Raw genomic sequence first — 26,263 nt, 5'->3', positions numbered from 1 at the left:
GAAAAGAGGTGTGAGGCAAGGTTGCCCAGTTTCAGCTGATCTTTTTCTTATTGTTGCTCAGGCGTTTAGTCATTTTATTAAATCAAGTGACTTGAAGGGAGAAGTGTCCTGATAAGTCAGTTGGCTGATGACACGGCTCTTTTTTCAAAAAATGCTTGTCAAATTCAGTCGGCTATCAAAAATATAGAAATTTTCTCTAGTGCCTCGGGTCTTTGCTTGAATTTACAAAAATGTGACCTGTTTGCCTTGAAGAGTTGTCATGACACATCCATTTGTAACATTCCTGTAAAGGATGCTCCAGTCTATTTAGGTAAGACTATCTCCAAAAATGAACAGGACAGAATCTCACTTAATTTGAATCATGTGGTCAAAGAAGTAAAGAGCAGATTTAATATCTGGTTACAGAGAGATTTATCTCTTAAAGGTCGTGCTCTGCTGGCTAAAGCGGAAGGCATTTCTAAGCTTACCTATGTTGCTTCCTCAATTCATTCAGAAAGTAAAATAAATAAGATAATTGATCAAACAATTTTGAATTTTCTGTGGAAAAACCATGTGCATTATATAAAAAAATCTGTGATAGTTAATTCATATAAAAATGGAGGTCTTGATTATTTAGATTTTTCAATCTTAAATAACACAAAATGAACTGGTTGAAGTATTTCTTGAAAAACCCTTCTTCTGTGTGGAATTCAGTATCTAGAACTGGTTTTGACCAGCTTGGAGGTCTCTCATTTTTGTTAATGTGTGATTACAAAATTGAAAAATTGCCTGTTAAATTGTCAGCTTTTCACAGGCAACTACTTTTGGGGTGGAAGTTAATTTACAAGCACAATTTTTCTCCACACCAATATTATATCTGGAATAATTGTAATATTCTGTATAAACACAAAAGTATATTTTTGAAAGCCTGGTTTGATAAAGGGATTCTTTTGGTAGGACAGTTGTTGAATTCTCAGGGGTATTTAATGACTTATGATGAATTTCTTTCATATTTTAATTTCCCTGTAACCCCAAAAGAATATGCCTCTGTATTTGGAGCTATTTCTTCTAGTATCGTGTCTTTATGTAGAGGTATTTCATACTCTAAACATGCTTCTTTACTTCACCCTACTGATACTTTCTGTGGCAGAATCTGTTTCTCATCTAGGAAAAAAAATAATAAGGCTATACGTTTATTGTTTCAAAAAGAAATAGTTAGTAAGCCAAGTGTTATTTTCTATTGGTCTAAGTTTATCAGAAATATTAATTGGAGGAAAGTTTGGGTATTACCTAATAAATATCTCATTACAAATAAAATTAAAGAAATTTCATTTAAGATATTACATAAATATTACCCTGTTAAGCATTTTCTAACAGATTTATTGAAGATATAGATGTAAATTGTTCATTCTGTTCACGACACCCTGAAACGGTACCTCATATTTTCTGGCATTGTCAATATACAACGAGGTTATGGTGGGAGTTTTCTAGATTTATAAATGACAAAATTTTGTGCAATTTTATTTTACTATATGAACATGTAATATTTGGTTTTTTGAGCTATGACAAGAAGTTTCAAAATAAGGCTTATATAATTAATCTCCTGATTATACTTGTTAAGTTTCATATTCATCGCTGTAAATTTAGCAATCAGAAGCCTCTTTTTTCTGTGGTACTTAAGGAATTAGATATCTATATAAGCACCATTAAGGAGAGTACTGACAAAAAAGCTGTAAAAGCTGTGTATCTATTTGGTATATTTAATTTATTGTGATTTAGTAAGGCCTTTCATTATTTTATTTTAATTTATTTGTTGACTTTATACATGCATGTATATTTAATATATACTTTTTATTTATTTTTATTTGTATGTATACCCTTGGCGCTTTTGTTCTGTATTTGTTCAAGCATTAATAAAAAAAAAAAGTGTTCGTCGGATGAACACTCAAGAATAGTGGTGGAAATTTTGATTCTTTCCAGAGACTCGTTCATTTTTCGTTCGTTCACCAAAATGATTCGTTCAGATTCGTTCACTAATTCGTTCAGTGACCATTTTTCCATATTACACAAATACGTCAGCATGTGCGGCAAAATGTGTTGTTCAACTAACGTATTTACTTGTTACAAAATAAAAACCGATTTGGCTTCATTAAAAAGTGTGCCCTTCTCATTAAATGAATAAAATAAGTCTAAATAAGTGATCAAAGTCATTACTCTTTTTATCTTTTAAATTACACTCTTTTCGGATGACCAAAGCACAAGTGTTTTTTATTTGTTTGCATACTAGGCTAGTTAACATTTAATTGTTTAGGCAGAGATTTACACGTTCAAATCTGAGATTATGTTAAACGAGGAGTTATTCTGTATGTAAAATATGAATATAAACAAGCGTGCACAGTACGGATACCTGTGCTTTGCATCCGCTTTCTGCTGATTGATGAACTAGATTGACAGAATGGCCGACCTACCCGGTCAACGAACTGGGTATAGCTACCAGTTCGTTCAATTCGTTCACGAACGGGAGATCTCTCTCTCGTTCAGACTCAAAACAGAGCCATCTCGGTCAATGATGCTATTATATTCGTTCGTTCGATCCAACCAATTACATGCCCCTTCTAAACCCGAGCTGAAATGCTATTTGCTGACGTGAGTCACGTGACGCAAATGAGATGGGATGACGTGACGCAAATAATCAATACTGCCATATTTTTTTATGTTTCACAGTTTTTAAACAAACAAAAGTGCATGACATGACTAACATAATCTCTTTTTTTATTTAAAAGTATGTAACTGTTCAAACATAAAACAACAATAATATAAATAAATAAAACAAAATGATAAATAAAAAAAAATAAATAAATAAATAAAACAATAATATAAAAAAATAAAACAAAGAACCAGTTGTTCGAACGACGAACGTAATAATGAGACGAGATGTATGTATGTAACAGTTCATTTGACTCTTTCAAACTCATTAACTCAAAGCAACTCAATGAAGGGCGTATTCGTTCACTAGATTCAACAAATCACATGCTCCGTCCTCGTATCATACTCGAATGCTATTGGCTCGAGGTTTAGTCATTCTTTGACAGATGAAACGGTCCAGAGCTACGCATGCGCGCGATGGCGGCGCGCTGCGGTGGAGGGGGGAATTTCAGTGAACGAGAAATATGAGTCAATGGATTACGTGAACGAGAATGATTCGTTCACCTAAAAGATTCGTTCAAAAAGAACGATTCGTTCACGAACGTAACATCACTACTCAAGAATCTGGGCAGAAGCAGTAGGACATCCGGGAACTTCTCGACTACTCGTCTATGAATACTGAGGTTTCGGACATACTTATTCGTCCACCTAAAGTTACTGCTTTTCCCCTACTATATAGTAGAGAAGTAGGCATATTCGGACGCAGCCACAGCTTCCAGACTCAATGCATCCACTATCATAGACGGAACTATCGGCAGTTACTGTTTGCTTGACATCGGGACGAATTCGCGGTTGCGCTCGGTAACTTACATGGGAACGGATACGAGGTGGGACTCTGTTATGTTTGTGTTCTGTTTATAAATGTTACTCATGTGTGTTCAGCAGTTCTGAAGTCACTGATGTATGTGTGCAAGGTTTGGACTCTTTTGACCAACTAAAGACTATTTAACGGAGCGCTTCTTGTAAACATCTGAAAGCGTGTTGTTTCTGTCTCTTACGTGAAGACCGCTGGAGATTTCTGTCTCTGTTCTTCCTCGGATCTTGTGAGTGTTCTTCAGCTCGTCTGCAGGATGTCTTCATTGGTTTCTCACGGGTTTCAGAGCAGTAAACAGGACTTCAGCTTCGGGTGCTGGACTGTCACCGCGGCCAAGACTCATATCATGAAGTCTAAAGACATCGAGAGGTAAAAACATCTCGTTTCAAAGAAATTCTGGTTGATTTTAGAGTACAGAATTATATTTATGAAGTAGTTACAATGCATTTTTACCTGTTTTTGAGAATAAACCTAAAAATGACATTTCCAATTGAAACTGTGGTAAATCTTGAATGCTTTGGAGCACAAACCCATTGCTCTCTTAGCAGATTATTGCTAAAGTTTTGTTTGGGTGCGAGATGAGCGATGCACTACAGGTGTTTTTATAAGGACCGTTTATGCTTTTTGAATCATCACATAGCAAGTGCCAAAACCTTTGAGTTTCGTACCGTTCCGATGAAGTGAGAAACCGAATCGTGACATGTTTGTGTCAGAAGTGAGTCTGATTCTGTTGCAGGTTAGCAGAGACCATGAACATGCCGGCTCTCCCAGAGATGCTGTTTGGTGACAATGTGCTGCGCATTCAGCACGCCGATGGTTTCGGGATCGAATTCAACGCCATCGACGCTCTCAAACGTGTCAACAACATGCAGGACTCTGTGAAAGTGGCTTGTGCACAGGAGTGGCAGGAAAGCAGGTAAACGCGCTGAAACGTCGTGTTCAGCCCAAAGTATACTTCGTGTTTGTGCAGCTTTTCAAAGTATACTTCATTTGGCAATGTGCGACACAAACGCTCTAGAAAGCTTCCTATTTATTCCAATGTCTGCTCTATTTTTCTCCAGACGTTATGAACGATAAAAACGTCTTTGTACTCTTTTAAACTAAAGTTGCTGCTATCTCATAAGCCTCTCACACAAGCGCTCGTCAATGCTGCAGTCTGTTGTTTCAGTCTCTGCTATTTTGTTGTCTTTAGTTTCGTTTTCTACTGTGAAACATGGCCTGGACCAGTGGAACAACTGATTAGTGCAAAACAAATTCAGTGCACTTGTTTTCTGTAGCTGCTTTTTGAATAACTGAGGAAATGTAAGCATTATAATTAGTAACTTACAATGTTTCTAATCAATTATTACGTTAAATTCAAATTCAGTCATATTAAAAACATTAGGCTGCTTTTAGCCTTACGCTGGAGTTGTTCTCTTTCCGGCAATGAAACGAAGTAAATCAATTCATAGCTTTCAGTCACGTGACCGGCTCGAAGACCTGGAGGGCAAAACATCCACAGAACTGCAGGACAAGTCTGTCAATTCTCCATCGGTTTCACTGCCGCAAATATTTAGATCACCTCTCAAAAGAATAAAACAAGGTATGTGAACAAAATGCCAGTTTTAGCCATTTGCAATCCATGTTAGACACCCGCGGCAATATTTCAATCATAAACAGTGCGACAAAACGTTGTAAAAACACGTACAGTGCCTTAATATATTTAAAACAGTAATATTAAACCATCAAATTCAGTAATCTCTATATTAATGATGCGTAGTTTACACACGCAAGCAGATGAGGCCAGAATATGAACGCAGTCCGCTTAATGGTTCAGTGTTTTCCTTCTAATGGTTTTCTATGGGAATCCATTTAATGTGAAACTTTGCACGTTGTGTTTATATTCTGGGTTCATCTGCTTGTCTGTACAAAATATACATTATCACTAAGGTGTATACTGAATTTCGCCTTTTAATATCTGCCTTTTACTACATTACTACTTAATGCAATCTGCGTAAAAAATAACTGTTGGTCAGTGGAGCAAAGCAGGTGGATGTTCCTATAAGGGTGTGACGTCACGTGAAAACTATCAATAATCAAATAAATTAGCACGATACTATCGTGTATGGGCGATCTCACTGGCTGAAGACAGGACGATATGAAAATTAAGCACATTGCCCAACACTAGTGCACGTCAGTGTTAATTTTGGCAGGCATTTTTGATTTAGTCTTAGTCTTTATCTTGAGATGAAAATGCTTAATAGTCTGTCACATTTTAGTCATTTGAGTCTTTCATAGTTTTAGTCTAGTTTTAGTCGACGAAAAGTCATTGCATTTGTGTCAACTTTTAGTCAAACTGCAGTTACCAACATTTATTTTGGTAGCTATTTTATATGTAGTTATCTAACAAAAATAGTCATCAATTCTTCTGTCTTTAGACCAAATCAATTAAGCTTAGTTATGAGAAATTTGAATCAAGGATTGAATTTGGAAAAACTGGAATAAATTTTCCTTTTTTGGTAGAGATACAAATTAAACTTATTTTTCAGATACAGTAGGTTTACTTAACAAGTATACATTTATTTAACATCTTTTGTTGGTTAACATTTATGACAGATAATTAGGAATGCTGTCCATTTAAGACGGAAGGTATGCATGTAATAGCCTACTGACATACATTCAGTTTTCACCCACCTGTTTAAGCTCACTTAAACCATAACGGACTGTATTTCCGTGAGATGCTCTACATGAGAGACATGTGGACTGCTGTGTGTGTATTTGAGCACTGAGAACTGATCGCGCGCTGTATGAGAACTGAAGAAGTGGCGCGCGCGCGAGAGAAAACACTTCTATCAGCGCGTTTCCGCCTATCGCACCTTCACTGACTTTAAGTTAATCGACAATGAATTGTGACTCCCGGGAAAAAACGGGACATCTGGTCACCCACTCCCTAACCCTTCGGTTGCTGAGGCCATTGTTTCAGATCGCTAGTTCGCGTTTTGGTAGCCTATCCGTCCACCGCGGCTGCCATGCAAACGCACCTTATCCAATGACAGAGACGCACATTTTGAAAGACAAGACAGTTAATTAAGCCTATCTATTTTGAATGTCCGGTAGTCCTCAAATAACATTTTAGTCCCGTCTCGTCTTGTTAATGAAGACGCGCATAAATTTCGTCATAGTTTTTATCATCAAATATTAGTTTTAGCTCGTCAACGTCTCGTCTTAGTCACAGAAAAAAGGTTTGTTGACGAATATTTTTCGTCGTAGTCTTCGTCAACGAAATTAACACTGGTGCACGAACTATTCTGATGACAATTCTCATCACACGCACTGTACGCATACGCTAGCATAGTGTAAAAAGTAAAGTATACTTTAGGCTTTATTCACCTGGAGAGATGCTTTGATTGGTGTCTTGCAGGGCCGAGTCGGAGGCGTCTAAAGAGGTGGTGAAGCGCTACGACTGGACCTACACCACGGATTACAGGGGCACTTTACTTGGAGAGCACCTGCAGATCCAGGTACGGTGTGCTTTAACACTCACGCTATCCTGCGCTGATCTCTGACTCAGACTGAGCTTGTGCGCAGGTGAAGCCCACCGCCGAGCGCATCGACATGGAGAAGCTGCGAGCGAGAGAGCAGATCAAGTTCTTCGAGGACGTGCTGCTGTTCGAGGACGAGCTGCACGATCACGGCGTGTCTATGATCAGCGTGAAGATCGTGAGTTTCATCAGGTTCCTCTTCTCGTCTTGTTGCATCGCCGGTTGCGTGTGAAAGATGATGTCTGCTGTTTCAGAGAGTGATGCCCACCAGCTTCTTCCTCCTGCTGCGGTTCTTCCTGAGAGTGGATGGAGTGCTGATCAGGATAAACGACACGCGTCTGTATCACGAGGCAAGTTACACTCGCTCACCCTGTCGAGAAAACAGAGAATACCGTATGATTTTAGCATGTTTTAAACCTGGTTGCTCTGCACTGCTTTAAACAGGCTGGAAAAAACCACATGCTTCGAGAATTCAGCACACGGGAAAGTCAAATGTCAGACCTCCAGGTGAGCGAGAGATTTACCTTCTTCAGTCATTTCTGACAGGAACAGTGTTTTTGTTTTGAATTTATACTTCATTGGAATGATATGAAAATTTGTTTTGGCACTTGCTATGTCAGCGGTTCTCAATTCCAGTCCTCATGCCCCCCCGCTCTGCACATTTTGTATGTTTCTCTTATCACTTCAGACATTTGTTCTATTTGAACGTAAGTGCCCTGCGAAGGATATTCTGCCATGATTCCAGTTCAAAGCGAACGTTCAAAGTGCATTGAAGTGTGCGAGAGACTAATTTAAATTGTATATATTTACAGAGGTATATGATGTCACAGTCGTCCGTGTGTGAAGACGTTGCACAGCGCAAATCCATGAATGAATGTTCTGAAGTGAAATAAACTTCAACGGATTTCCCCTGCTCAGGGAGTAGGGCGCAATGAACTCTGTGTAGGGACCATGTCAATCGGAACACAGTTCATGCACGGAGCTCACTCCTAAGATTAAAAGAAGATTATCTGAATCAGGTGTGTTAACTAAGAGAGAGACATGCAAAATATGCAGAGCGGGGGGGGCGCGAGGACTGGAATTGAGAACCGCTGTGCTATGTGAAGACGGACATGATTTGAAAAGGGTTATATGTGACCCTGGACCACAAGACCAGTCATAAGGGTCAATTGAGATGTATACATCATCTGAAGCTGAATAAATAATCTTTCCATTGATGTATGGTTTGTTATGATCGGATAATATTTGGCTGAGATACAACTATTTGAAAATCTGGAATTTGAGGGAGCAAAAAAATCTAAATATTGAGAAAATCTCCTTTAAAGTTGTTCAAATGAAGTTCTTAGCAATGCATATTACTAATCAAAAATGAAGTTTTGATATATTTACGATAAGAAATTTACAAAATATCTTCATGGAACATGATCTTAATATCCTAATGATTTTTGTCATAAAAGAGAAATGTATAATTTTGATCCATACAATGTATTGTTAGCTATTGCTACAGATATACCTGTGTTACTGATGACTGCTTTTGTGCTGCAGGGACACATATGGTCCTGAAAAAAGAGTCTCACTGTCAAACATGACCGATTTGAAAGCGAACCGCAGCTAGTGGAAACGTTTGCTACTGTGGCCAAATAAAAGCTCATTTTATGAGATAAACCACAAATTTTGTAACACAACTTATTTAGATTTATTAGTAGATGTTTTAATGTAAAACAGGTTTTGAAAAAAAATTCATATAAAATTTGAAAATAGTATTTTTGTGCATTGTTCATTACAATAAGCATCTATCATCTGTTTACTTTTCCACAATAATCTGCCAAGTGTCTTCTTTGAAAAGAGACCAAACTTAAATCTGCGCTCCAAAACAATCTAGATTTGCACCAGTTTAATATCATTTTCAGGTCTATTCACAAAAAGCGATTAACAGGTAATTAATGAATTATACTTTCTGCATAAATATAATTTAGTATCTAAAATGAAAAATATTAAATTATCAAACTAAATTATAGTACGAGCAGCAGCAGAAGGTTAACAGTGACGTGTCTGATTTGGAGAGGATTTTCTCCGTCACAGAGTTATTCACTGACGGTGGTTTCTTGACTTTGCAGCACGTTCCTCCGGCCGTTTACACAGACCCCAATGAAGTCGCCCCGCACCTGCCGCTGAAGCTCATCGAGTGCGAGAAGCTGGAGTTTCCAGAGCGAGCGACACACACAGGATCATCGGACTGACGCGAGCGGAGCAGAGCGCTAAAGACTCGAACCCGGAGCCGCGGCGCGTCACTGGAGCCTCACGTCTCGTACCGTCCAGCTGCTGTTTCACAGACTCTAAATCTGAAGCTGATGCTTGTATGATTGGGGAAGATTTCATTAAAATCCTTGAAATGATTCTGCTGGATTCAGAAATATGTCTAGAGGTGAAGAGAATGAACTAATGCTGAAACAAAGTAACAGTTTATAGTTCAGTTTTTTTGACACACTGTAACAATTTTAGTTCTTTAAACAAAGACACGCTTCTCAAAACTGTAAACATGTTCAGATTTACTGTGCGTTAAATGACAGTATACTGCATTGTCTGGCATTTCATATTCAGTTCATTGGTGTTGAACTTTTCTAGTGTATTTCTAGTGATCTCTTTACAGTAGTGTGATAAATGATTTTTTCCTCACGCTCATTGTATTTTACAGTATCTGCGCTTCTGCATTATGCTGTATATTGTGAGAGACTGAGCTGTAAAATAATTCCTGATTCACAATAAGAGGATTTAGTCAGTGATTTGATCTGATCTCTAGTGTGCTCCGTGTCTGTTGTTTGTTTTTCTGCTTCAGCTGTGGCTAAAGCTTTTTTATGACAGAAGAGAATATATTCTTGATTTTGACACGACTGTTTGAGGTTTCTACAAGTTGGTGTGTAGTTCTGAGATTGTGTGTATATACTTTTGAGAAAATGGTGAATTGCTTCATGAATTGTGTGTTAGCAATTGAGAAAAACTATTTTAACGAGAAACTCCCGATGCTTGTCTGAAATCTCTTGGAGATCATGGAGGTTGCCAGTAATCCCGGAACGCTTTTTAAAGGTTTTCACCCGGAGTGCTTTAAATGTGACACCGGTGTCCGTGCACGTGGGTTTGTGTTGGCAAGTCACTGCATGTTAAACGAGTCAGTTATTTGCTCCTGTATATGTCGACGAGCTCAGTGGGACTATTAAACATGTCTGGTTCTTTAAGGCAGTTTTGAAAAATAAACAACGCATTATTTTGGATCGTAATCGTTGTAAAAACAATTTTCATTTTTATATTGGCAGTCTTTGCCTCGAGATTGTAGTGATCAAATGTCAAATCATCAGTTGCGTTTTGTAATTTAATTTCAATTTATTACATTTTTCTGCGTCTCAAAGCAACTTCATGAGCTCAAAGAATACAGAGCTCTAATGGACAAAAACAAAAGTGTCCAAAAATCTAACTTGAAATAAATGTTTGCATTATATCAAAATATATTAAAATTCACTTCTCCAAATTTAAATGCAAAGGTAGAAGAAAAACATGTTAAAACACAAAGATCAATTAGAAATGAAGATATACTCCAGTGATATTGCATGATGAGCCAGATCGAAGGTCACACCTACATTCATTATTAATTATTAAGTTTCTGCAATGCCTTAAGAAGTCTTAATTCTTCCTGCCACAAATTAAGGTCTAAAATGCACTGCTAAATAAATATCTTCCTCGGTATGTTTTTGTATTTCAAGACAAAAATACTGATGAAGAACAGCACTTTTTCCCAGTGTGATCAGAAGTACAGCGAGAGTTTTCATACTGTAATGTTTGTTTGATATTTAGAGCATCTTTCCTCCACAGAGATGCCAAATAAAGGCAGAAGAGTGAAGTGGCGTGATGGGCAGCAGGAGGATGAGGATGATGTGCCAGTCAAGCAGATGAAGGTGGTGAACGGCTCCGCTCCACTGTGCTTCGACTCGCCGCATGATTTCTTCCAGAGTCTGATCAGTCCGGTCGGGCTGGATGAGTTCTTCCAGCAGTACTGGGAGCAGAAGCCATTAGTCCTGCATCGGTCCGATCTGCATCTGGCCTCTTATTACAGCTCTCTGTTCCAGCTGTCGGACCTGAAGCAGCTCTGCGCTCGCGGCCTGCGGTACGCCACAGACCTCAACGTCTGCCGCTGCGTGGACGGCAAGAAGAAAGTGCTGAATAAAGCGGGGAAAGTGAAGTTCAGCCAGCTGAAGAAGGACTTGGAAGAGAGGAGAGCCACCATACAGCTGCACCAGCCGCAGAGGTTTAAGGTCAGAGGGGCTGAGAGGACGACTGAGCCGCGGCATTTGTGAGGGAGCTGACCTGATCTTCATGTGTTCACAGGATGAGCTGTGGCGCATTCAGGAGCGGCTGGAGTGTTTCTTCGGCTCGCTGGTCGGATCCAACATCTACATCACTCCTGAGGCCTCACAGGGCCTCCCGCCGCACTACGACGATGTGGAGGTCTGTGATACATGCTAACTAACACTAGTTCACAAACACTAGTCCTGTCAGACAAACTAGTTCACAAACACTAGTTCTGACAGATAAACACTAGTTCTGTCAGACAAACTAGTTCACAAACACTAGTTCTGTCAGATAAACACTAGTTTTCAGACAAACACTAGCTCACAAACACTAGTCCTGTCAGACAAACTAGTTCACAAACACTAGTTCTGACAGATAAACACTAGTTCACAAACACTAGTTCTGACAGATAAACACTAGTCCTGTCAGACAAACTAGTTCACAAACACTAGTTCTGTCAGACAAACTAGTTCACAAATACTAGTTCTGACAGATAAACACTAGTTCTGTCAGACAAACTAGTTCACAAACACTAGTTCTGACAGATAAACACTAGTCCTGTCAGACAAACTAGTTCACAAACACTAGTTCTGTCAGACAAACTAGTTCACAAATACTAGTTCTGACAGATAAACACTAGTCCTGTCAGACAAACTAGTTCACAAACACTAGTTCTGACAGATAAACACTAGTTCTGTCAGACAAACTAGTTCACAAACACTAGTTCTGTCAGATAAACACTAGTTTTCAGACAAACACTAGTTCACAAACACTAGTTCTGTCAGATAAACACTAGTTTTCAGACAAACACTAGTTCACAAACACTAGTTCTGACAGATAAACACTAGTTCACAAACACTAGTTCGGTCAGATAAACACTAGTTTTCAGACAAACACTAGTTCACAAACACTAGTTCTGACAGATAAACACTAGTTCACAAACACTAGTTCGGTCAGATAAACACTAGTTTTCAGACAAACACTAGTTCACAAATACTAGTTCTGTCATGTCCAGTGCTCTCGGTTGTAGGATGCCCTCCTTAAGAACAATATGAATTTGTAACATATTTACATAAACCTTTACTGAACGTATAAAAACTTTTGCTATAACTTTTATTAATATTTATATATTTTTAAAGTGAGGTTAATGTAAAACACAATCAACTATTCTATTGAAAATGTTATTTTGACAGTTTAGTTGAATAATTGAATAACCAATGAGAGAAAGTCGAATCCCAGTAAAAGAGATTCATCTGAAAGGTAAATTTATTCTATGACTTATTCAGGTATATGAATTTTTACATATTTAATTGATTTAATAGTAATCGATTTAATCACGATAGTCATAACATTATGATTGAAAATGTAACAATTTCACTCATTTAACCAATAGGTTTTAATGAAAGCGAGGATGCAAAGTACATCTAATTCATGGAAACCTCAAATTATAATAAATATGAAATTTAAAAATAACATGTCAATTCTGTTGGCCCGTCTTACCCCAAGGGTATAATGTTTTTACCTCAAAAGAAAAACTATTATTTTTACTCCAGAAATCTAAAAAAACATTGCGTCCCCAAACCATTCATACAAACAGACAAAAAAAAAAATAATTGATATTCAACATCATACAATGTCACAGATCACTATTTTCCAGAAACAAAAAATTAGATCAGTTAACCTCAAAACTGTTTCACCTGAACATTAATGTGGGGGTCACATGACCCCGTCTGACCTCCATGTGTTTCGCTGGTGTCTGTTCAGGTGCTGATCCTTCAGCTTGAGGGACAGAAACACTGGAGGCTTTACCAGCCCACCGTTCCTCTGGCCCGCGAGTACAGCCTGGAGCCCGAGGACCGCATCGGGCCCCCGACACATGATTTCATCCTGCAGGTTTGAGACTGAAGAAGAGACGAGATGTTGAGACCGGTGCATGTACTCTTGTGCTTGAATCTGCTGTTGTTCTTCTAGGCTGGAGACCTGCTGTATTTCCCCAGAGGAACGATCCATCAGGCAGACACACCGGCCGGAGTGGAGCGATCCTCTCACCTCACGCTCAGCTCCTACCAGAACATGTACGCCTGCGCTCCATCACGCCTGTTTCACAGACTCCAGACAGCTGTGAAAGCGCTCCATTAACCCTTGTGTTCTGCTGCTGTGATCTTCATGCTGTGGGACAAATTCACCCTCATTAGTTTCAGTATAATTCAGCATAAGTCACATTATGAGAAACAGGGTTTCTGGGGGTCTTAAAAAGTCTTAATTCACCCTTCCACAAATAAAAGCCTTAAATCAGAGCAGAGAGTCTTAAATTCATACAGTTGTGGCATTTAAGGTTGCATGAACTGCACAAAAATTAATCTCTTATTTTTGTCTTATTTTCCAGTACAAATATCCTTAAATCAAGATACATTTACTGGAGATGCAAAGTAAAGCTATGAAGTGAGTTTATGATTAAAACAAGAACAAATATCTGTCAATAGGGTCAGAAAACTGACCTTGTTTTCCCTTTGAATGAAGTTGGCAGAAATTTGTTCTTGTTTTAATCATAACTATTGCTTTAATCATAATTTTTCAAAATGTAGTTTTCAATCTCCAGAAAATCTTGATTTAAGGATCTTCCATTTAAAAAAGTCTTACATTTACCTTCATAAGACCTGCAGAAACCCTGGAAAAACAAAAAGACAGTAAACCTTCAACATGAATAGTTCTCATGTATTACAAAATAAATAAACATGGGAGCATATTAATTTTTTTTTTTAAAGTTTTGAACATGTTGAACTGAGGTAGTGTGGGAAAGCACTTGTTTTCCTTCAGCAGAGCATTGCGTTCGCAACTCCAAGATCAAGATCGATTCCCAGCCAAGTTACACTCAAAAATGTACACCTTCAACACGTGCATTTCTTGACTAGTATTTCTGACAACTCAAAACTACATGTGGCTTCAGATGTGAACTCTTGTGTTTCAGGTCATGGGGTGACTTCATGCTGGACGTGATTCCCGGCTGCGTGTTCGACTGCATGAGACGAGACGGTGAGATGCGATCCGGTCTGCCTCGTAACCTCCTGACGGTGAGCACAGCGCTTCTCCATTGGCTCTCTGACTCTGACTCTAACAGTGTGTGTTCACCATCGAAACACTGACTCTAACAGTGTGTGTGTGTTTCCGCGTTTCGATGCTTCAGGCTCCCAGCTTTGGTTCTGATGTTAATAAGCGGATGAGTGTGTTCCTGCGGCGTCTGGCCGATGCTCTCGAGTGTGACGATCTTCAGCTGCGCTCCACTGCTATGAAACGAGACTTCATCTCCCACAGACTGCCACCGTATCTGCTGGATCCAGCCGAACTCGAACCCGGTGAGTCTCACAGGCCTGCTGTTTGACGCAGCGCTGCGTCTGTGATCGATGATGGGCTTTCTCTTGCAGCTGGGAGACCGCCGTCGCTGGAGGACACCGTCTGCATCCGCTTCAAAGAGCATCTTCTTCTGACGGTGGAGCCCAGTCAAGACAACACCGTAAGAGCCTCACACACCTTTATATAAAATATATTCACTCTACCAGTCAAAAGTTAGGAATAATTAACATATTAAAGTCTCTTCTGCTCACCAAGGCTGCAATTATTTGATCAAAAACAATAAAAACAATGAAATATTATTAGAATCTAAAACAGTTTTCTATGTGAATATGTGTTAAAATATAATGTATTTCTGTGATCTGCAGCTGTATTTTCAGCATCATTACTCCAGTCTTCAGTGTCACATGATCTTCAGAAATCATAATAATATACTGATTTACTGCTCAACAAACATTTCTGATTATTATCAATGTTGAAAACAGTTGTGCTGTTGAATATTTTGTAATCTTTTATACCCACTGAAGATTGAGATCCAGAAGAGATGTGTTCAGTTCTGGCATCACCTCCATCGATCTGATCCTGATTCAATCCGATATAAAGCCCTCCTCGCCAATGAAACCTCAGCAGAGCAGAGGATCTGTAGACACTGATCTACAGCAAATAGAGGACGAGAAACACTTTCTGCTGATTTGTCCTAAATATCACAATGTGAGGGAAACATTTCTCCCCAGATCTGAAGCCCTGATCCCATCATTTACTGAACTTAGTGATACTGAGAAAATGCCCTTCTTACTTGGAGAAGATGATAACAGCTGCACTAGCTGCTAAATATGTATCAACCATTCACAATGATAGATGTTACACTTCATTAACTTCAAACTGACTTACTTTATCTTTTCATTTATTTAGCTGGATTTTATTTATTATTATTTAATTATTATAATAAATAATAATTATTTATTATATTAATGTTTTTTATGTTGTTGTTGTTATATATATGTTAATGCTTTGGCAACATTGTGTTACACAGTCATGCTAATAAAGCTGAATTGAATTTAATTGAATTGAGACACACACACACACACATACTCTCACTCACTCACACACACATACACACACACACTCTCTCACACTCGCTCGCACACACACACACACACACACACACACACACACACACACACACACACACACAACAATTCAATTCAATTCAATTCAGAAAGCTTTATTGGCATGACAAAAACATACATTCTGTATTGCCAAAGCATTAAAACAACATAGAAAGTGATTTAGAATATCTGAACATTTAGTAAAGCCTAGAGAAAATAATAGTAATAATGAAACTAAATAAAGGCATTATTATATAAACACATGGCTAGATATAGCGGAAAAAAAATAGTGTTAATAAAATATTAATAAAATAAAAAATTATAATAATAAATAAAAGATTATACTACAGACATCATGTAACAACTGAACTTAGAAAACTGAACATTGTATAGATGATATAGATGTGTGTAGCTGTAATGTGTGTGTGTTTGTGCTGTGAGTGAGTGTGTGTTTATTGGCTGTTTGTTTCTCTCTGGCTGTCTCTCAGGAGATGACAAGATGCTACAAATCTTGCAGCTATATTACAACATTTGGCTTCTTCAAGAATGAAACCGAGTTTTTGGGTTGGATTATATGTGCTAAATTGGGGGAATATTTGATTAATTTTGGGGTAGTATTGGTCTCTGATGTGCATTCTGTGAGGAAGTGCAGCTCCGTCTCCGTCACTCCCAGGATGCAGTGCGAGCAGAGTCTGTCCTCACGAGAGAGCCAGGTCTGTCTGCGGCCCGTCTCTACGGCCAGACTGTGTTCACTGAGTCTGTACATCGTCAGTGTTTTCCTGAGTCTCACATCACTCACGGCGCTCAGGTAGATCGCAACAGTGGATTCTCCATTTAGGGCCCAATAACATTCCAGTTTGTGCTGGTTTTTAATGCTGTTTGTCCAATGGGTGATGTACTTGTGTTTTTCTGTGTTTATAATGTGTGTGTGTGAGTGTGTGTGTGTCCTGAGGCTGGCTGATCTCTGTGTGTGTGAGTGTGTGTGTGTCCTGAGGCTGGCTGATCTCTGTGTGTGTGTGAGTGTGTGTGTGTCCTGAGGCTGGCTGATCTCTGTGTGTGTGTGAGTGTGTGTGTGTCCTGAGGCTGGCTGATCTCTGAGTGTGTGTGTGTCCTGAGGCTGGCTGATCTCTGTGTGTGTGTGTGTCCTGAGGCTGGCTGATCTCTGTGTGTGTGTGAGTGTGTGTGTGTCCTGAGGCTGGCTGATCTCTGTGTGTGTGAGTGTGTGTGTGTCCTGAGGCTGGCTGATCTCTGTGTGTGTGTGTGTGTGTGCTGAGGCTGGCTGATCTCTGTGTGTGTGTGAGTGTGTGTGTGTCCTGAGGCTGGCTGATCTCTGTGTGTGTGAGTGTGTGTGTGTGTGCTGAGGCTGGCTGATCTCTGTGTGTGTGAGTGTGTGTGTGTCCTGAGGCTGGCTGATCTCTGTGTGTGTGAGCTCAGTCAGTCTCAGCACCAGCTGAAGGAGGGGACTCTTACTTACGCTCAGCTCTTGCTGTTTTAGGGCTTTGTAATGGTATGTGTTGGGGTCGCTTGTTTTTAGGTGTTTCCAGAATTTCAGGGCTCTTTTTTGAATGTTTAGAAGCAGAGGGTATTGGCCTAATTCTGCTCTGCATCCGTTGTTTGGAGTTTTTCTTTGAACTTTAAGTATTCTTTTACAAAAATCTAAATGTAGAGTTTCGATCGGGTGTTTTTCCCAATTTAAGTCAAATTTTATAGAAGGACCCCACACTTCACTGCCATATAAAACAATTGGTTCAATTATAGATTTGAAAAGTTTGAGCCAGATTTGGATTGGGATGTTGATTTTAATGGATCTTTTTATGGCATAGAAAGCCCTTTGAGCTTTCTCTTTGAGTTCATTCACAGCCAAAGCAAAGTTACCGGTTGGAGTTATTTTCAGGCCGAGGTAAGTGTATGTTTTTGTGGTTTCAATGGTTCTGTGTGATAGTGTGAATGTGTGTGTTGGTCCCTGAGATCTGGAGCGTTTCTGGAACATCATTACTCTAGTTTTTTGGAGGTTGACCGTCAGGGCCCAGGTCTGACAGTAATCCTCCAGCAGATTCAGGCTGTCCTGAAGCCCCTCTTCAGTGGGCGACAGGAGGACCAGGTCATCTGCGTAGAGAAGACACTTTATCTCTGTGTCGTGTAGAGTGAGACCTTGAAAGGGGGCGTGTTCTAATATGTTGGCCAATTGGTTGATGTAGATGTTGAAGAGGGTGGGGCTTAAACTGCATCCCTGTCTCACTCCACGCCCCTGGGGGAAGAATTCGGTTCTTTGGTTCCCAGTTTTAACCGCACAATGGCTGGCTGTGTACATTGATTTGATCAAATCATAGAATTTTCCCCCTATTCCACTGTCGATAAGTTTTAGGTATAGTCCTTCATGCCAGATTCTTGAAATCAACGAAACAAGCAAACATTTTTCCTTTGTTTTGATGTACATATTTGTCAATTAGTGTTTGTAATGTAAAAATGTGATCGGATGTGCGACATTTAGTAAGAAAGCCAGTTTGGCATTTACTCAAGGCATTGTGCTTCGTAAGGAAGTGTAACAGTCTGGTGTTTAAGATGCTACAGAACACCTTCCCCAGGTTACTGTTCACACAGATGCCTCGGTAGTTGTTGGGGTCTAGTTTATCTCCGTTCTTGTGAATGGGGCTGATGAGGCCCTTGTTCCAGATCTCAGGGAAGAACCCGACACACAGAACATCATTGAAGAGTTTTAGCATGGCCAGTTTGAAGCTTTGCTCTGTGTGTTTCAGCATCTCGTTCAGGATGCTGTCGACACCACAGGCTTTCTTGGGCTCAAGGACCCGTAGTTTATCTTCCAATTCTTTCATTGTTATGGGGAAATCTAAGGGGTTTTGATTCGCTTTAATCGATCTTTCTAAATTGTCTAGTTTATTAATTATTTCATTTTGATTAAAATTTAGAATTTGGGTCGGGCTATATAATTCTTGGAAATGAGTTTTCCACGTCTCCCCATCTTGGATGGCCAGAGTTTCTTGATTTGGTTTGTATAATAATTTCCATTTATCCCAAAATTTGTGTGAATTTATAGATTTTTCAATTTCTTCAAACTGGTTTTGCAAAAACTGTGCTTTTTTCCGCCGGAGTGTGGCTTTATATAGTTTTAGTGCCTCACAGTAATGAAGGCGGAGGATTATCTGGTTGTCTGTGTTTCTGATTTGATAGATTTCTGAGGTTTTTTCTCAGAGTCTTACAGTCCAAATCAAACCATTTGTCAGTATCTAAACATTTTTTCTGGGGGGGAGCTCATCTGCATATGGCAGTGGGGTGATGGCAGCTGCTGCTCTGATTGGCTGATTTTCTCTGGCTCATTTGAATTGATACATTGAGGAATGCCAGGGCTAGCCATAGCTTTAGCTTTATAGCATTTTAGCTTATAAAAATAAAAAAAATTATCAATTTTATGCTCTTATATTTGGAAAAAACAAGCAAAGCAAAAAAAAAAAAAAAAGGTTTCCTGTTTTGTTTGTACTCACTGCTTCTCTGTGTCTTCTCTTGTTTTAACCTTCCCTCCAGTTTTCCAGCAGGCCTGTTGCTAGAAGTGTGATGCTCTGATCCTCTGCGTTGATTATTTGGTTTTAAAAGCATAAATACTGTATTTTCTGAGTTCTTTTCATGAAAGTTTGTGTCTGTATGTGGTATTCTTCTAGATTTTATCTATTTCTCATCTCAAAATAGCAAACAAAAAAGAAAATTCAAGAGCTCATGTAGATCATGGCTTCTCTCTCTCACTCGCACACACACACAGAGAGAGAGAGACACACACACACACACACACACACTCTCACTCGCACTCACATTCACACACTCTCTCACTCACACACACACACACACTCACACACACACACACACACACACACACACACACACAGAGAGACACACACACACACTCTCTCACTCGCACATACACACAGAGAGAGAGAGAGACACACACACACACACTCTCTCACTCACACACACAGAGAGAGAGAGAGAGAGAGAGACACACACACACTCTCTCACTCACACATACACAGAGAGAGAGACACACACACACACACACACACACACACACACTCTCTCACTCGCACTCACATTCACACACTCTCTCACACATACACACACAGAGACACACACACACTCCCTCACTCGCAATCACATTCACACACACTCTCTCTCACTCGCACACACACACTCTCACTCACTCATACACACAGAGAGAGAGAGACACACACACACACTCTCTCACTCGCACTCACATTCACACACTCTCTCACTCACTCGCACACACACGCACAGAGAGAGAGAGACTCACTCATTCACACACTTTCTCACTCACACATACACACACAGAGAGAGAGAGACACACACACACACACACACACTCCCTCACTCACTCGCACACACACGCACAGAGAGAGAGAGACTCACTCATTCACACACTTTCTCACTCACACATACACACAGAGAGAGAGAGACACACACACACACACACACACTCCCTCACTCGCACTCACATTCACACTCTCTCACTCACTCACACATACACACACAGAGAGAGACACACACACACTCTCTCACTCGCACTCACATTCACACACTCTCTCACTCACTCGCACACACACACACGCACAGAGAGACTCACTCATTCATACACTCTCTCACTCACTCACACACACACACGCACAGAGAGACTCACTCATTCATACACTCTCTCACTCACTCACACACACACGCACAGACTCACTCATTCATACACTCTCTCACTCACTCACACATACACACAGAGAGAGAGAGACACACACACACACACACACTCCCTCACTCGCACTCACATTCACACACTCTCTCACTCACTCGCACACACACGCACAGAGAGACTCACTCATTCATACACTCTCTCACCCACTCACACACACACGCACAGAGAGACTCACTCATTCATACACTCTCTCACTCACTCACACATACACACAGAGAGAGAGAGAGACACACACACACACACACACTCCCTCACTCGCACTCACATTCACACACTCTCTCACTCACTCGCACACACACGCACAGAGAGAGAGACTCACTCATTCATACACTCTCTCACTCACTCACACATACAGACAGAGAGAGACACACACACACACACACACACTCCCTCACTCGCACTCACATTCACACACTCTCTCTCACTCACTCACACATACACACAGACAGAGAGAGACACACACACACACACACACTCCCTCACTCGCACTCACATTCACACACTCTCTCACTCACTCACACATACACACAGACAGAGAGAGAGAGACACACACACACACACACACACACACACACACTCCCTCACTCGCACTCACATTCACACACACTCTCTCTCACTCGCACACATGCACAGAGAGAGAGACTCACTCATACACACACTCTCTCACTCACACAGCAAGATCTTACTGCATCCGTCTCTCTCTGATCAGGACGAGGCCACAGATCTGGTGGTGTTTGTGTTGCATTCTTTAAAGAACAAGAGAGAAATGCACATGATGGGAACACCTGATGATGATGATGAAGAGGAGGAGGTCGTCTCGCAGGTACGTCAGCTCTCAGACTAATGGCACTTATTAGTCTTGATTGTCCAGTCGTGTGTTTCTCACGCTGAGCTTCTTCAGTTCCAGGGTCTGCGCTTCCCCTCGTCTCATCTGGCCGCTCTGGAGCAGCTGCTGCGAGTCGATCGAGTCCCGGCTGCACAGCTGCAGCTCCTAAAGGATGAAGATAAACTGGGGCTGTGGAGCGAAGGACTGCTTCAGGTCTGCCAGACGCCATAAACACCAGCTCATCTTCATGAGGAACAGTTTCAAACTGTCAGGAATTGTGCCTAATTGTAGCTGAATGCTGAATAAAACAATATCGTCATTATCCAAGCCCTGTGTCAAATATTTTGTAACAAATTCAAACAAACAAACAATGCATTTTACAGTTTACATTTATTGAGGTTCTTTTAGAAATGCTGCTTGTGAGCGTCGCTGTACACATTACATGTTTGTGGTTGATTTACGTTAGTGTTCCTGCAGGACTCCAGTGAAATGACTTAGTTTAATGCTTGAGTTTTTCCCGGCGGATTAAAGGGCGAATCCAGCATGACTTTACCTGAAACACCTGCAGAACGCTCGTGAGGTTTCTGGTAGTGCAAATGTGCTTCTGGAGATAAAAACAAACACGCAGAGCCTAGTCCCTCAGGGTCCTCCACGCTCACAGTGCAGGTTAAAACAGAATCAGTCATTGGCCTGGAGGCGAGTAGTTAAAGTCTGAATGATTGGCTGTGATCTTCAGTCCCTGATGTGTTTGATCACAGCACCTCAATGTCCCAGATCTGAGTGGCGCTGTGAAGCTCTCTCAGGATCAGATGATCTCTGTCAGCGCCAAATCCACCTGAGAGACACCAGACGCTCAGTTATGAACACACTTAATATTCTTTACTTTATTTATTTATTTATTTATTTATTTATTTATAAGGACAACACACATTAATCAACATTTCTGTAAATGTGCCAATGTTTAGCCAGTTGGCTAATTTTCAACAGCAGTCCTTTGGCAAGATGTTTCAAAACCCGATTAAAAATACTGACAACAATCAAGGTTTTCACACAATCAGCCATACAAGCACAAAAAGCGACAACACACAACCTTCAATAGGTATATGTAAGCATGCTGAAAAACATCAATCATACATGAAGCACAGAAGACTCCAACATACCAGACAATTAGTAAAATATTATTAAAATAATCCAAAACATACATTTAGCCAGCGAGCAAAGGTCGTGGAACAAGCTAAAAGCAAATTAAATAATACCAACATTAATAAAAAAATGAGCATTAAGATTTATAAATTAAAAATGATCACATGTCTGTTTTTTTAACAGCCAGGCTTTAAGACTTTGTCTAAAGGAATGATATATGTACACTTTCTTAATTCAGTTGGAAGTGTATTCCACAACTGAGAAGCTCTTACAGAAAAGCATGATTGACTAAAGGAGGTAGTCCTGAAAGGAATTTCACAGTCTCCTCTTTGAGTAGATCTGTTGTTTAAATGCAAATTAAAGTGGTGGAGGAGCTTTTCCATTTAAGATCTTGAACATCAGACAGGCATCATTGTATTTTATTAAATTATCCAAACTAAGAATATCATATTTGCCCAAAATATTGCAGTAGTGGTAAGTATTGGGTTTTCTGTCTAATACTTTATATGCCTGTTGTACAGAGAGAGAATAGGCTTTAGTGTTGTTCCTTTAGCTTGTTTATATTTAGTTATTTGCAATACTTTCTTCACTTGGAATCAAGGATAATACCAATATATTTAACATGAGAGACTACCTGAATGATTTCTCCAGACACATACATTTTGGGATCACAGTCAATTACCGAGTGTGTTTTGTGAAAAACGTACAAACAGTCTTCTTTACATTAAGAACCAAATGGGAATCATTAATCCATTTGTTTACATTTATCCTTATTGCACCAAGCTTAGAAGCTGCTTGTTCTTTTGTTGTTGCATGGTCATAAATTACAGTATCATCTGCGTACATCTGAACATCACACCCTGTACAAACAGAGGGTAAATCATTTTTATATAAACTAAAAAGCAGAGGTCCCAGGATGGATCCCTGAGGGACACCCATTCATTAGAAAGGAAAGGTGAAGTTGCACTACCCACCCTAACATACTGAACTCTACCTGTGAGATAAGACTGCATCCAATTAAGCACATTAGGGGAAAAATTTAAATTGGCTAATTTACAAATGAGTATTTGATGATTGACAGTATCAAATGCCTTCTTTAAATCCAAAAATATGGCCCCGACAACACCTCCTTTGTCCATTTTCAGCTTAATATGTTCTAGAAGGAAGCAATTTGCTGTCTCAGTAGAATGGTTGGCTCGAAATCCAAATCGCATTGGGTGCAGTAAGGGCTAATATTAAGATGAATTAACAACTGTTCAGCAATGCATTTCTCTGCAATTTTGGAAATAACGGGTAAAATGCTAATAGGCCTATAGTTACTCGCCACAGTCGGGTCCCCTGATTTATACAGCGGAATAACAATAGCTGACTTCCAGTCCTTCGGAAACTTCCCTTCTTTCATACAGGCATTAACTAACTTTGTTATTGGTCCAGTAAATAAATCTGCATGCCTTTTAAGAAATATAGAATCTAGTCCAATTATATCTTTAGATTTGGAGGTTTTAAGAGAATTCAGAAATATATTAACTTTAGATTCAGAAACCTCCATTAGAGGCAGGGCAGATTGAGAGATGTGGTGTAACCAAAATTCTGGTATGATTAATGGGCACTCTCATCTTTACAGAATTCACAAAATAAGAATTAAGAAGGGTTGCAGTTTCTATTGCCCCATTAATCAGGAAACCGTTATCTCTAATTGCTTTGTTGTATTATTATGCCATTTCCCAGTTAGCTTTTTCAGTTTATCTCAAATTTGTTTGTGATTTCCCTGAGCTTCGCCTATCAAACTAATGAAGAACTTTGCTTTAGCGTCTCGGCTGTTCTTTATTACCCTGTTTCTTAAAGAAGTGAAGATGTATCTGTCGGTCGTTAACTTGGTCTTAAGAAAAATTTGCAGGGCATGGTCTCTCTCCTTCATTAGTTTTCGTCATGGTTTTATAAATTATATGAATGAGGATGATGAAGTAAGTTTTGTGGGAAAAAAAAAATAAAAAATATCCATGAATGAAATAAACATAAACATTACATTACATTATATCACCATTAATCCAAGGAAGAATATATTTGCCCTGCGCCTTTAAATTTGCTTTTCTTTAAAATTAGTTTTGTAGTGCTTTGAATTGTAGATAAAACTACATTTGTGTCAACATCTACATTTGTACCAGATATTAATTCATTCCAATTAATGTTCTTAATTGCCTTTTCAAATTCACATACATCATTCTTAGGTATTCTAAATTGGCAAGGCTTTGTATTAGAAATCAAATAAGATCGATTTTTATTAAGCTTTCTGGCTATAATGATTAAATTATGATCAGACAAACCTGTGACCATGGTAGAAGATTTAATTACTCTCTCAGGTTTATTACTGAATACCAGATCTATTTGAGTACTGGATGTGGAGGTTATCCTAGCAGGCCCCTTCACTAGTTGTGTCAGATCAAGTCTATCTGTAATTTGTTTCAGTGCTTTTTTACTTGATTTGTCTTCCCAATTAATATTGAAAATCACCCATCAAAATTACTTCTTTCCCTCATGTGCATTCTCTAAGTGCAGTACATAATTTCTCATGAAATACAGATTTTGCAGAGGATGGTCTATACACTCCAATAAGAATAAAAGACATTTGTGGTGACAACATGATGTCTAGACAAATACATTCTAAATCCGTCTCAGCATGGCATTGAATCTCTTTACATGATATACAATCCTTAATATAAAACAACAACCCCCCACCTCTACCTTTCCTGAAGACATTATACCCAGGAATATGTAAGGCAGAAGATGGAGAGTTTTTATGAAGCCATGTCTCTGACAAACACAGAAAATCTAAATTAGACTCAGCTAGATGTTTAATTTGATCACTTTTTGGAATAATACTAAGAATATTCAGGTATCCCCCCCAGCAGACCCCTAGGTTTAGCACGAGGATCCCATAATACTCTGGCATTATTTACAGTTTGAAAGAAAATTAAGTTTTGATATATTTGCGGTAGGAAATTTACTAAATATCTTGATGGAACATGATCTTAATATCCTAATGATTTTTGTCATAAAAGAGAAATGTATAATTTTGATCCATACAATGTATTGTTGTCTATTGCTGCAGATATACCTGTGCTACTCATGACTGCTTCTGTGCTGCAGGGTCAGATATGAAATAGTTCAGCAATATCAATACCACCTCCTGGTGGTTTTATTGTTATTTATTTATCCATGATGGACCTAAACCAGTCATAAAAACACACTGAGCAAAATATTGTTTAATTATTGCCATCGTAAAAAAACAAAAAACAAACTAAAAATAACGAGATATCCTTTTTCATCAATATCGCACATCCTAATTCAGTGATATTTGTGATTTGATGGCACTGATACTTTCAGATGAGAACATAACTTGATCTAAATTCATCTGAATAGTGATGCTGTTAAAAAAAAAAAAAAAAAAAAAGTTTATAGCTGAATCAAATTTGTCTCATATTTGATGAAGTTTGAATCACCACTTCTGTTTTTATGAATGTAAATTTAAAGACCTTTTAAAAGCGAATTTATCCAATTAAAGAAAATGCAAGGAATAAATTGAAGGGAACACAATATTTCATTATGACTCAATGTAAATGTCTAGGAAGCACAATAAGTTTATTGGTGGCGCTTCAAAGATTGAAATGTCAACCTCCTACAGACCTGAATTTAGCTTTTATTTCATTTGAC

General features: G+C 39.2%; 3 protein-coding genes across 7 annotated transcripts in view; 2 read left to right on the top strand and 1 right to left on the bottom strand.

Annotated features, from left to right (window-relative positions):
* The first annotated feature begins 3,055 nt into the window (after nucleotides 1-3,055).
* On the top strand, nucleotides 3,056-10,294 carry LOC306864215 (TIP41-like protein). Of its 3 annotated transcripts, none has more exons than XM_079408050.1 (8): nucleotides 3,056-3,512; nucleotides 3,690-3,868; nucleotides 4,236-4,415; nucleotides 6,900-6,999; nucleotides 7,067-7,198; nucleotides 7,275-7,370; nucleotides 7,465-7,527; nucleotides 9,138-10,294. In XM_079408050.1, the coding sequence occupies exons 2-8, from the start codon at nucleotides 3,756-3,758 to the stop codon at nucleotides 9,258-9,260; spliced, it is 807 nt and encodes a 268-aa protein (XP_079264176.1). In that variant the 5' UTR covers nucleotides 3,056-3,512; nucleotides 3,690-3,755; the 3' UTR covers nucleotides 9,261-10,294. The 3 variants fall into 3 exon arrangements, with proteins under 3 accessions (XP_079264176.1, XP_079264175.1, XP_079264177.1); XM_079408049.1 differs by having other exon boundaries at nucleotides 3,469-3,599; XM_079408051.1 differs by having other exon boundaries at nucleotides 3,474-3,586.
* Nucleotides 10,295-10,942: 648 nt separating this feature from the next.
* Nucleotides 10,943-21,734, top strand: LOC306864214 (ribosomal oxygenase 2-like). The gene is made up of 9 exons (XM_079408048.1): nucleotides 10,943-11,324; nucleotides 11,398-11,517; nucleotides 13,126-13,254; nucleotides 13,333-13,436; nucleotides 14,330-14,432; nucleotides 14,546-14,714; nucleotides 14,784-14,872; nucleotides 21,293-21,406; nucleotides 21,485-21,734. The coding sequence occupies exons 1-9, from the start codon at nucleotides 10,962-10,964 to the stop codon at nucleotides 21,638-21,640; spliced, it is 1,347 nt and encodes a 448-aa protein (XP_079264174.1). The 5' UTR covers nucleotides 10,943-10,961; the 3' UTR covers nucleotides 21,641-21,734.
* A 48-nt stretch (nucleotides 21,735-21,782) lies between these two features.
* The window catches only part of LOC306864295 (beta/gamma crystallin domain-containing protein 3-like), a 42,662-nt gene continuing 38,181 nt past the window's right edge, over nucleotides 21,783-26,263 (bottom strand). For all 3 annotated transcript variants that reach the window (XM_079408230.1, XM_079408229.1, XM_079408228.1), the window contains one exon: nucleotides 21,783-22,244. In XM_079408230.1, the coding sequence (XP_079264356.1) occupies nucleotides 22,162-22,244 (83 nt within the window). In that variant the 3' untranslated portion in view covers nucleotides 21,783-22,161. The remainder of the gene's footprint in view (nucleotides 22,245-26,263) is intronic.

The sequence above is a fragment of the Barbus barbus genome, assembly GCF_936440315.1.
Source record: "Barbus barbus genome assembly, chromosome: 45".
Lineage (NCBI taxonomy): Eukaryota > Metazoa > Chordata > Actinopteri > Cypriniformes > Cyprinidae > Barbus > Barbus barbus.
Note: the sequence above shows the minus strand (reverse complement) of the source record. Positions and strands in the feature narration are given on the sequence as shown.